At 58.2% G+C, this 11,530-nt stretch overlaps 2 protein-coding genes across 6 annotated transcripts; one reads left to right on the top strand and one right to left on the bottom strand.

Moving 5' to 3' along the window:
* Positions 1-1,912: 1,912 nt before the first annotated feature.
* TRADD (TNFRSF1A associated via death domain) lies at positions 1,913-7,214 on the bottom strand. Its single transcript, XM_059667820.1, has 6 exons — positions 7,199-7,214; positions 6,256-6,449; positions 4,181-4,339; positions 3,089-3,363; positions 2,815-3,010; positions 1,913-2,692 (listed from the first exon to the last, which is right to left on the bottom strand). The coding sequence occupies exons 3-6, from the start codon at positions 4,329-4,331 to the stop codon at positions 2,382-2,384; spliced, it is 933 nt and encodes a 310-aa protein (XP_059523803.1). The 5' UTR covers positions 4,332-4,339; positions 6,256-6,449; positions 7,199-7,214; the 3' UTR covers positions 1,913-2,381.
* A 57-nt stretch (positions 7,215-7,271) lies between these two features.
* On the top strand, positions 7,272-11,072 carry FBXL8 (F-box and leucine rich repeat protein 8). 5 transcript variants are annotated; one of them, XM_059667818.1, is made up of 3 exons: positions 7,272-7,394; positions 9,040-9,234; positions 9,761-11,072. In XM_059667818.1, exons 2-3 carry the CDS (start codon positions 9,083-9,085, stop codon positions 10,731-10,733), a joined length of 1,125 nt encoding a protein of 374 aa, XP_059523801.1. In that variant the 5' UTR covers positions 7,272-7,394; positions 9,040-9,082; the 3' UTR covers positions 10,734-11,072. The 5 variants fall into 5 exon arrangements, with proteins under 5 accessions (XP_059523801.1, XP_059523798.1, XP_059523802.1 ...); XM_059667815.1 differs by having other exon boundaries at positions 7,311-7,394; positions 7,672-9,234; XM_059667819.1 differs by having other exon boundaries at positions 7,321-7,394; positions 9,044-9,234.
* Positions 11,073-11,530: the final 458 nt, after the last annotated feature.

Raw genomic sequence — 11,530 nt, 5'->3', positions numbered from 1 at the left:
TCCTAACAGGCAGCTCTTTCTGAGAATTCCCGGAGAGGTGGGTTCTGGCTCCAGCTCCCCAATTCTGCTTTTCGGGGGGCGGGGGCAGGAAAAAGCAGCCTCAGGTCTTTGGGAATTCAGTCCAGGACCCTTTCCTCTGTCCTCCCTTGCCTCTCTCCCATCCACCCACTGGAACACATTGCCTCTGAAGAGACAGACTTTAAGTGCTCACCTGTGAAATTAATTTATTAAAAACACAGGCCAACCCTGTGTGTGTGTGTGTGTGTGTGTGTGTGTGTGTGTGTGTGTGTGTGTGTGTTTTCACCAATTAATTTCACAGGTAAGCACTTAAGTCTGTCTCTTCAGAGGCAATTCTGAGTCCCCTGCTCCCTAATGCCCCAGGCCAGCATAGCCTCCAGGTAGAAATAACCAAGCCTGGGCCACTGCAGGCCAGATTAGGGAACTCCGGAAGTAGGCCAGCGAGCAAAGGGTTTAATCTGGGGCCCAGGTGGGCAGAGAGGTACTGTGGAGACTGAGGGCCCAGTCCTTGCCTAGCTCTGCTGCCAGCTCCCTCTTCCTGGAACTCAGTCTGAGAGGAGCCTGGAGTAGACGTCCTCCCCACCCCACCCCACCCCACTCCAGAGTTTGAGGACAGGCTATGGAAACCAGCACCGCTACCCAGCGCCATCCTCCTTCCAGTGGCTATGCCTGCTCCTGACAACGTACCACAATGTTCTCCCTTCAAAAGCAAGCCCTGCCTCCCGAGCCTCACTTTCCTGTTCATAGACCTCTCAGGTGTCTGCTATTGCTTCTTCCAGCCCCCTGTGGCCTGGCTTCAGGCTGAACCCGCCATGTCCTAGAAATACCTCCCACCCAGGAGCCTTTTCCTTGACTGATCTGCAGCCTCCCCACAGCAGGTGGGTATTCCCCTGGCTTCCAACTCTACTTTTTCTTTGCTCTTTGGGGGGCTCCTTGTCTGGTCAGCGTCCTTCAGGACCTCCCCCTGGGCCACCCCACCCACTCTGCTCTGTCCATTGGTGTATCTTTAGCCTTGACCCTCTACTGAACTCAAAACTAAAGACCCAGCTGTCCTTAGACTCTCCCTGAATGTTCTACAGGGAACATCATGCCCAACTTGTTCCAAACAGAGCAAGCACCTCACCTCCTCCAGGCCCGCCTGTGACTCAGCAGAAGCCTCACCTTTAATCCAACCTCAAAGACAGAAACTCTGGGGTCCTCTCTCACCTCACTCCTTATCCAGTGTCACCAGGCCTGTTATCCTTCGTCTAAAACAACTCTGTGTTCATCCCTTCCCTCCATCTCTGCTACCACTGTCCCAGCCTGGGCTTCTCGCTCTCTCTCCATCCTCACCAGCCACCCAGCCTCCATTCCTGAAACCCTTGCTTCTCACTGACCTCGGGATAAAACCAAACTCTGTAAAATATGGCTTCCCAGACCCCCTGCTATCTACCTCCCCCACTCACCAGCCGGTCTCTACAAATCCAGCCACCCCTAGGTCCAGACACTCAAACTTCCTGTTCTTGGAACATCTTTCCCTCTTTCCTCCCTCAAGACCTCACCTGAGGCTGGCTATGCCCAGGACATTGCCATTCTCTAACCCCTCCACCCCCATACACCCTCCCTTATTCACACTCATATCGCTCCCAGGAAGCCTAAGCCCTAATCTGGGTTAGGCCCCTGCTTAGTGCTCCCACAATTCCTTGTATTTTTTCACATCAAGAACCAGGTACCATGCCCTGGCTGGGTAGCTCAAATGAGTGTCATCCCGATAAGCCAAGGTTGCAGGCTCCATCCTTAGGGCACATACAAGCAGCAACCAATGAATGCATAAATGGGTGGACCAACAAACTGATGTTTCTCTCTTCCTTCCTCTCTTTCCCTCAAATCAAAAAATTAAATATTAAAAAAGAGAAACAGGTAACATTTTATTACTGTTGCTTAATACTTGGAGTCCCATATTGAGTGTGAACTGGGAGCTGTCTTGTTCACCAACGTATTTGTAGCACCCAGGATGATGCCTAAAACAACAGCAGGTGCCTAATGAGTGATTGTGCAATGAGAGAAGAGGTAAGGGCTGGCCAAAAGCCCCCCTTCTGGGATAGGTGAGTTGAGGCCGGCCTCTGCAGCAGATCACCCCCACACTCTGTCCCTATCATAGTATCTGGGGTGGAATCCCCAATGGCACCCCAGCAGGCATGGTGGGTGCCTGTCTGACTCCTGGAGAAGGCAGTCAGTTCTGCCCAGCAGCGCCACTAAGTAGGGTTGTAAGTCCTGTGAATGGACAGGGCAGCCGTAGCAGCAAGAAGGGACCCTAGAGTCATCCAGGTGCTCCAAACCCTGGCTGGGCAACTGGCTGACCGTCCTTGTGTCTGGTACCCAGCCTAGGCCAGGGCGCTATCGGGATGCGCCAAGCCCAGCAAGTCCTCTGCCAAGCTGGTGAGCTCATTCTCCTCGAGCGCCTCCACCAGGCGCTGCAGCGTGGCGCGGCGGCCCTCGGCCTGCACGAAGCGCCTCAGTAGCTGGAAGGCTTGCTCGTACAACCCTTCGCGCTCGTACTCGTAGGCCAGGGAGTCCAGCACTGGGTCCCTCAGTGCGCGACAGCCACGCTGCAGGGAGCGTCCAACCTTGCGCCATTTGAGGCCCACTGAGCGCGCAAACGTCTGCTGGTCCTGCAGGCTTATTGGCCGGTTCACTGCAAGGGGGGGCGGGAGGGAGAAGCGGAGTGAGCTGGGGGCGGGGGCACACCAATACCCTTCCATTCCCGCCCTGCCATTTCCAGGTGACCCTGTCTCTGCCTCTCCAAGAGCGCCTCACCTATGGGCTGGCCCTGGAACATAAAAGTCTGGCCAGATGGCGGCGGTGGCGGTGGCTTCTCCAACGAAGATGGGGCCAGGGACTGCATGGGGGCTGGAGCTACCTTTACGTTGCCACCCTGGCCCCCTGAGCCAAAAGTCAGATTCCGGAGCGCATCCTCCAACTCCGTGAGTTCCTCGTCCCGGAGCCGGTCAGGCTAGGGAGAGGAATGCTGCGTCGGTGGGGGTCTTAGCCACGAATCCCTGCCCCACCTCTGGGCCCAGTCCCGCCGCACCTTCTGGGCAAAGATGCAACTCAAACAACGCTCCTCATCTGCCAGCAAGGCGTCCAGCCGCTCCGCGCCGGCGCGCAGCTCCAGTTGCAAAGGCACCGAGTACAGGGTGAGCAATGCGGCCAAGCGGCCCTCCAGCGCGGCGCGCAGCGCCCCCTCGCGGTAGGCGCGGAGGAAGCGGCCGCAGGGCTGGCGTCCGCAGAAACGCAGCTGCACAATCAGCTGCGGATCGCTGCGGTGGATCTTGAGCATCTGCAACTCGTCAGGGCTCCCGCTCTCTGCGGAGGCGGGCAGTCAGGCGCCAGACGGTCCGCCACCGGACCGTTCTCCAAGCAGTCGGAGGAGGGGTGAAGCCCGCGGTCAGAGCCCCTCCCTAGCCCCCAGACCTAGGAGCGCGGGTTTACCCCAGAGCTCCCAGCCAGAAAACAAAATTGGGATGCCAGAATGAAGGCCGGGACCTATCCCAGGGAGTGGGTACCATCCTAGCCCCATCTCTGGAGCCCCAAATTAAGGTGGGCAAAAGGGACGTGCGGAGAGACTTTGCAGCACAGAGGGGGCGAATGCCCTGGGCAGCCAAGCCATCTGGGTAGGAGGCCATTGGGGCAGGGAAGGGGTGGGAGGTCTCGGATCTTAGGCCTCCACCAAGTATGGCTCCTGCTGCCCCAGAGTGGGATCCCCCAACCAGGCTCAGTCTCCTGTCGCCTCTGCCCTGATATGGGAAAGGGGGACCCGGAAGGTAGTTACTGGGAAGGGGTTTGGGGCAAGGAGTGCTGCAGTAAGAGAGGAAAAGAGGAGAGAGATGTGCGCGATTAGTAGAAAGCAGTGATCCGACTGGTTTGGGGGGTGGAGGATGTTAGTGCACACATAGGTAGACCATACATAGACACGTAGATTAGATATCTACACCCAAGGGCGCATATGGGTAACAAAGAAGACAGCCTAAGCAACCAGTCCAATCCTTGCCATCAAATCTTTTCCCTACTGGGTTAGGCACATGCCCACAGAGTTGAACAGATTGGGGGCGGGGGGTTTCTCAGCCCCTGGCCCCGCCCACCAAGAGCCTCCCCTTTTACACCGTATGACTCAATCACGCACCTGCCAATGCAGCCCGAAGAGCCCTGTACACCGCCACCTTCTGCTGGGGATGAGCGTAAGCGTCTGACAGGGCCACCTTGTCCAGCGAGGACTCCACAAACAGGTATGCGCTGCCCACCCACTCCTCCAGCCCATTTGGCCCAGCTGCCATCTCGCCTCCTGGAGATGCAGATAGGCATCCAGATCACCCCAAACCCAGCCCTGGGGGCAACCCATCCAGTCCCATCTGGCCCAGTTGTCCCCACACAGTTGGCATACTTGTTCATCATCTCACAGGCAGCCCCCTTGTGTGTCTGGCTCTACAGAGTCCAGCCCAGCTCAGCCCAAACTTGCAGTGAGGACTGTCCCTCCCTCCACTGCCTTCTCAGAAGAGCCCATGGTCACAGTAGCTAGAGGGGAAAGGTGCTATCCTGCAGTGGAGGCAGAGAAGTTAATGCCTTTTCCTCAGACCAATTGCCTCTCTTACCGAAGCTGACCGGAGATGTCATCCTGGAGGTGCCCATGCCACACAGCCAACGGGACCCAGGTCCTGGTATGCTCCCAGGATCCCTTAGGACCACAGCCCCCCTCTCCCACCACAGCAGTGTTCTCACCTGCATTCCTAACTACACATTCTGACTTCACTTCAAAGGATACCTATAGTTTGTGCCTGCCCACATTCCCTTCCCCAATCCTGATGGACTTTGGGGCCCTTCTCTCCTCCCTTTAATCCATGTGCCTGTTGGGAGGGCTAACCCCCACTCCCTAGCTCCAGGTGTGGGCATGTGAAACAGGCCTGGCCAACCTGCATATTCCATTCACCTTTCTAAAATGATTAGTTCTGAGTCCGGCAGGTTCAAGACAGACCAAGCAACCTGCAACTTTGGCCGGACCAATAGGAAAGAGGCACTAGTTTCTTCTCCCTGGGGGCTGAGCTGAAGGAAGGGGAGGTCTCCCTCCTTTGTCACTGCTTGGGAAGAGCCTGAAGGAAAAGGAAACTGACACAAAGGAAACAGAGCCCAGAGATGAGGAGGTGCGCTCCCAACCACACACTATGCCCCTGGCTCCAGCTACACCCTGGACTTCTCAGTTATGTGAGCTAAATCATTCCTTTTTGGTCCAAAGTACTTGGAGCTGGGCTCTTGTCTTATGCAATTGAAATTGTTCTATTACAGATTCCTTCCCTGTTCAGAGAGAGCCAGGGCCCCGTGGTTCTGGCATATCCTCCATCTACTGACAAAATCCTAGCCCTAGACCAGGGGCAAAATTCCCAACTAGGGAACCACACTGCACTGACCTTCAGTTCAGTGGCCTCCTAATCACAGTGCCAAGAGGCCTGCTCCTTCCTCCTCACCTCACCTGAGGCAACATCCCACCCTTATCTATCCTATAAACACGGGCTCAAGACCCCACCTCCTGCCCCATCAGCCTTCTTAACTCTCTGATCTTTGGCATTTACATATGGTGGGTAGGAGCGTGCTGAGCCCCAGTGTGAGCACCCTGGACTCATTGATTGCTCTGGGCAGTACAGATGGGGTGGTCTCAGCTGGCATCTATTTACACGAGGGACAGGGAACCTCGGAGGAGGGATGCCAGAAGGAGCCAGGACCATAGACTTGGATAGTGTTGGGGCACCTGTTTCAGATCTGCCCCAGACCTTAACCTGAGAGCCAAAGCCTGGACAGTAACTGGGCAGGGGCCATGCAGCATCGCCCAGACCTGGCAAGAAAAATACCTGGTGATGGTCCTATCCTGAGTCTGAGCCCAGGGATATGGCTTTTGAGCCCCCCACCCCCATACCAATAACCTTTTGGTAGAAAACATATTAATACTTGTGTGTTTACCCAAAACAATGCTCTATGGGAATGGGGGAGATGGGGGGGGTGTTCAATTGTCATTGTATTTAGCAATATTCTATTTTATGTAAAATACATGTCATTTGCATTTAAAAAGCAAAATTAATTTGTTTTCCTTAAAAGCAAAAAAACAAAACAAAAACGGGGTGAATCTCTGTAGGTGCAAGTGAGGCCAAGTAGGGAGACAAGGGGGGAGCCCTGGGGAGAGCCGCAGGGGGGTAGAAGAGTGTGAAAACCTACCCTGGAAACGTCTGCTCTTTCGTGTTTTTTTAGTCCCCTGACTTGAAGGTGCAGACCCCACGGATGGATGTGGTCCCGCCCCAAGGGGTGGCGGGAGGTGGTAGGACGAGCCACAGTCTGCCCAGCAGGCTTTTCGGGGAGGCGGGGCACTGGAAACCTGGAGGAGTGGGGACGCTCCATCACACTCACTGGGGCTGGACAAATGGGGGAAGTCCAACAGGTCTGCCGGGCCCTAGGCTCCTAGTCCCCTTGGGAACTCCTCCTACGCCTCCTTCCACAGAAGCCCCTCCTCGGGAAGCCCCAAGCCTCGCCCTCCCGGAGTCTGCCTCCCTGGGCCCGGCCAGGATGCGTCCCGGAAACGCTTAGCTGGGCTGAGACTGAGTGACACGTGGGTACCAACTCAAGAAAATACACCTCTACAGCCAGCGGACATCGCCCCATTAACACACCCTCACAGTGGGGGAGGGGGAGGGGGGACAGCCCCACCTCTGGCCGCGTGAGCGGCAACAGCCTGCGGGCGTGGGCCCTAGAGGACTGGAAGCTTGCGGCTCCTAGCATCCGGGTGGGCGCGTCCCCTACTCAGCTGCACCCCTTCTGAGCCCTGCAGGGGAGCTCCCAAGCCTCCCACTTGCCCACCCTCACGCTGGGATTTCTCACGCACGACTGGTTGGGACGGGGCAAGAGGTCTTTGCTCACAGATTCATTCAAAACCTGCTCCGCCTTCTCACCTGCGGCCTCTCGAAAGCCCCTAGCTGGGACAGGGAACCCGGGGGGCCAAGGTCGGTACCCCTTTTCCTGCCTCCCACGTAAACCGCCCAATAGGCCACCGCTACCCGCTGGCCGGGCAGCCGCGGATGACAACCTCCCGGCTTCCACGATCCTGAGCCAGGATCCACCTCTGCTCCCGCCAGCACCGCGAAGCCCACCCACCCTCTGCACTAACCTGGCCCCCAGGCCCGGCCTGGCTTCCCACGCCAGCTCCACTGGGTTCGCGCGGCTTCCGGGTGTGCGCCAAGCGCAGGGGCGGCGCCCCAGCTCGAGCCGCCTCGTCCGCCCCGGCGTCCCGCCCCCGGGGCTCCCCGCGGCTCCTTCTCGCCCATTGCTCTCCACCGCGAGTCCCCAGCCTTTCCACTGAGCAGGTAAGACACTGGCGTCCGAGGTTAGACGGCAGGAAACTCTGCCCGCGGCCAGGGACCTCGGGGACTTGTGGCTCTAACGAGACCACAGGGTTCCTGGGCGAGAGAGCTGCCCCGCTTCCTTTTGCGGACGTCCCCTGGGGACCAGAATTTTCGGGTGCTTTCTGGGGGATCGAGCTTGATGATCTCTGATCTCCGATCTCTGCTGCTCCCGGCCACTCAAGACGGGGTGCCGGTGGGTCCCAAGTGGAAGCCTGATCGAGGGTGTCTGAACTTCCAGGACACACGCGCAAATTCCAGCAGGAAGCGTTAGTCTGGAAAATACGGGAAATCGAAAACTGGCAAATGGTGTGGAACGTTGTGTATGAAAACCTTCAAGCACCTTAAAATAACATTGGCAACTTAAAAGAGGATGCACACTTTTCCAACAACGCCCGCCCGGGAAAGGCCGCGCTCGCTCGGGGGTGGACCTGCGGAATCCCAGCTGAGTCTGGGAGCCTGGACTGCCCTGGGGTCAAGATCGGGACTTGAACCCAGAGCCCCAAGCTTTCCTCCCACTAGTTTCCCATTGGAAGTACCCGGGACGACTTCCCCGCGCCGGGAGGAGGGGAAAGGGCATTCCCCTCTCTAGGCGGATTCAGCGGTGCCCCACCGCCCCTCCGCTTCCTGATTGGCTCTGGTCCCTGTCAATTAAAAGTCTTCCCTAATGCTCCCGCCCTATTAACCCTATTGTCACTCTCCAGGGACCGGCGAGGCTAGTAGTGGGGTTAATCGCCTTGGGACCTGTGGAGTCCACCGGCGCTTGTTGAAATTCAGATTCCTGGACCCTCCTCTTTCCAGAGAGTCTGATTTAGTAGATGGGGCCGCGGATTCTGTATCGGGAACAAATGTGGGAGTGGTTCCAGGCCCCTCGCAGTCTGAGAAGCCCTCATTTCAACGGCCCTCCAGGTAGGGCTGGGACCCAGTCCTTCCCTAGTACTGAGGGTCCAAGCTGGGAAGGAAGCAGTTCAGTGACCCCTGAAGACTGGCCTGGGCAGCTCTGAGTGTTTGTAAAGGGAGGCAGGGGGAGGTGAGGTGGGCTCTCTGAGCTGGATGGGGAGGATCAGGTTGTTCAGAATCAGGGCCTCTATGCAGTCGCCTTCCAACCTCTCTAGGAAAGACTTTAGTAGCTGGGAGGAAGGTCAGAGAGCATTGTCTAAAACCAGGGCACCTGGACTTTTATCAACTCGGGGCATAGATCGTGCTTGCTTTCCTTTTAATACTGTATAAAATGGGGATTCCCCCCCCCCAACAAGTGATAACGTAGTTTAAAGGAGAATCAGATGTTCTCTCTTTCCCTTCTAAACGAGAAAATAAATGAGCAAATAAACCAGAAATCCTTCAGCATCCAGGGCCGACTTCATGAGTCTGAGACCTGTGCAGTAGCACAGGGCCCCATGCTTGGTTTGATGACTTGGTTAAATGCTCTGCTTATCACTGGCTTGAAGTTCTTAAACATGTTTTGAACGAGTACTGCATTTTCATTTTGCACTGGGCTCCACAAATTGTGTATTAGCTCCTGGGCCACAGGTATTTCCATACATGGGCTCTGGTGTTCTCCTCCACACTCTGGCTTTCCGAGGCCCAGGGACACCTTTCTCTCTCCAAGCCAGAGCTGCTGGGAGCCTCACAGCCCCCACCCCACGCCAGCAATGGCTGAGCCTGGAGAGCAACTGCCCGAGGAGGTGCTGGCGCTCATCTTCTGCCACCTGCCCCTGTGGGACCGCGCTGCTGCCGCCAGGGTCTGCAGAGCCTGGGCCGCTGCTGCCATCTGCAGCGCTGTGTGGCACGACACGACCATCAGGTGAGCCCATTCCTCCCCTCCTTCCTCCTGCCACCTTCCAGTCTTCTCCCTCTCTCCGTGGAATCTGGGGGTTGGGGAGATTCAGTGACTCCCTGTATTAAAAATAATAATTACTAACGTTTATTGACTGCCTACTATGTACCATTGTTATAAGTGCCTTACATATATTAATTAATAGATAGTATTATCTCCATTGCACAGATGGAAAATTGAGGCAGAAAGAGTTAAACACTTCCTGCAAGCATGTCTCCTTAGAGACCACTGAGAAAACCCAGTTCCTAAAACCCTGGCTCTCCATGCATCAGATGCATCTGAAGTCTTCTAAAGGGATAGGGTGGGCGTTCCCTCCCAGCATTAGCGGCTAGTTTGGGGTAACCAGGCATGGTCGGGTCAGGGGTCAGGGAGGTGTATGGGTAGGGAGCAGAAGGGGATGGTAGTTGGAATCCAGGCCGAGGGATGGGTAGAGGTTTCTTTTCTGCTCTCGGGGACACAGCCCATGCTTTTTCTCCACCGCGCTAACCCCAAGTTGCTACTGTGAGCGAGAAGGCAAGCTGCCACCATATCTGTCAGCCTGCCTGGACCACATTCGCAATCTGCGTTTGGAATTTGAGCCATCGAAGGAGCCGAGCCGCCGGATGGCCACGGAGTTGCTGACCGCGCTGGCAGGCCGTACCCCAGGACTTCGAGGCCTGTGCCTGGAGTGTCGCGGAGAGAAGCCGCTCTTCGACGCGGGCCGCGATGTCCTGGACGCCGTGTCCGCCATCTGCCGGGCCGCTCGCGAATTGCGTCACCTCGACCTGAGGCGCTTGCCCTTCACTCTGGACGACGCGCTGGTGCTGCGGGCGGCACGCGGCTGCCCCGAGCTCCGCAGCCTTTTCCTGAACAACGGTACGCTGGTGGGCAGCGTGGGGCCGGGCTCCGTGCTCGAGCTGCTAGAGGCCTGCCCGCGCCTGTGCACCCTCGGCCTGCACCTGGCCAGCCTGTCACACGCCGCCCTCGAGGTGCTGGCGGCGCCGGACCGCGCGCCTTTCGCTCTCCTGGCCCTGCGGTGCGCCTGCCCTGAGGACACACGGGCCCCCCCTCTGCCCAACGAAGCCTGGGCCGTGTTGCGCCGCCGCCACCCTGGACTGGCTGTGGAGGTGGAACTGGAGCCGGCGATGCCTGCTGAGAGCGTGACGCGCGTTCTGCAGCCCGCAGTGCCAGTGGCTGCGCTGCGCCTCTGCCTCTCTGGTGACAGCGCCGGCCCCGTGCGCTTCGCTGCGCTGCACTACGCCGCAACCCTGCGCGTGCTCGAGGTGCGCGCCGCCGCTTCTGCCGAGCTGGACTCCGCACTGGAGCTGCTGGCGGAGCGCTGCCCGGGCCTGCGCGAGGTGCACTGCTTCTGCGTGGTGCGACCCTCCGTCCTGCACGCCTTCCTCGCGCACTGCCCGCGCCTGCGCAGCTACACGCTCAAACTAACGCGGGAGCGCCATCCCTGGCGGCCCACGCGTGTGGAGTGATGGGGCAAGCCCTCTCCCGCCCCTGCCCTCAGCAGGCGTGCGGCCCCTCAGATGCCGGGTGGATGTGCCCAAGAGAGCGCCAACTGCTAACCTGCTCCGTCAGGACTCTGTTGCCACTTGTGCCTCTCGAAGATTTGGGGGGAGGGGTGCCCTCCGTCCACTCAATGCTCTCGACATCTGCAGGCGGCCCCGATGTGCCCGGGTACTGGGATCACCCTCCTCCAACCTCCCACCTCTGCGCCAGCTCCGCAACCCCCTCCGCCCGGGTGGGGTGGCAGGGGAGGGCACAAGCGCAGGCCGAGCCTCGGGGGTAAGTGTGGAATAAACAAAGCTTGCAGCGCTTCTGTGTCTGGTGACAGACCTGTTCGGCTCTGAAGGGGGCGGGCAGGGATCCTGCAGAGGTCGGAGGAGTGGGCGAGATTGAGACCGCAAGGTCCGCTGTACCGAAACAGCTGCGGGAGGCAGGGGTGCGGCGAAGCCCCAGGATTCCGGAGGGGGGTGTCGGCTTCTCCTTCTCCCTCCCTACTCCGCTCCTCTCTGACCGCTCGGAGGCTTCACTGTCCCCATGGCCTTCGCCTTCTAGGACTTTACCAGCGCACACCAGGCTGCACACAGGCTATTTCTTAAGAAGAAAAATGGAAGACATAGCGGTTCTGAGAAGGGTGGAACTCGAACCCAGGCCACCTCTCCCCCGCACCCCTGCACGCACATCCGATCCCAGACTGCCCTTTCTGTCTGCTGGTGGGGTGGCCCAGGCTGAGCCCCGCCCCGTGGGGGCACGTGGCCCCCACCTGACC

Source organism: Myotis daubentonii, chromosome 15 (genome assembly GCF_963259705.1).
Source record: "Myotis daubentonii chromosome 15, mMyoDau2.1, whole genome shotgun sequence".
Classification (NCBI taxonomy): Eukaryota; Metazoa; Chordata; class Mammalia; order Chiroptera; family Vespertilionidae; genus Myotis; species Myotis daubentonii.
The sequence above is the reverse complement of the archived record's forward strand: the minus strand, read 5'-3'. Positions and strand labels throughout refer to the sequence as shown.

Excerpts from the sequence above, each read along its gene's own strand:
- TRADD (XM_059667820.1), bottom strand. The coding sequence starts at position 4,331 with ATGGCAGCTGGGCCAAATGGGCTGGAGGAGTGGGTGGGCAGCGCATAC. Across the intron at positions 3,364-4,180 it reads TCTTCGGGCTGCATTGGCAG|AGAGCGGGAGCCCTGACGAG; the intron begins GTGCGTGATTGA and ends CCGCCTCCGCAG. Across the intron at positions 2,693-2,814 it reads GTTCCAGGGCCAGCCCATAG|TGAACCGGCCAATAAGCCTG; the intron begins GTGAGGCGCTCT and ends CCCCCCTTGCAG.
- FBXL8 (XM_059667818.1), top strand. The coding sequence starts at position 9,083 with ATGGCTGAGCCTGGAGAGCAACTGCCCGAGGAGGTGCTGGCGCTCATC. Across the intron at positions 9,235-9,760 it reads TGGCACGACACGACCATCAG|TTGCTACTGTGAGCGAGAAG; the intron begins GTGAGCCCATTC and ends GCTAACCCCAAG.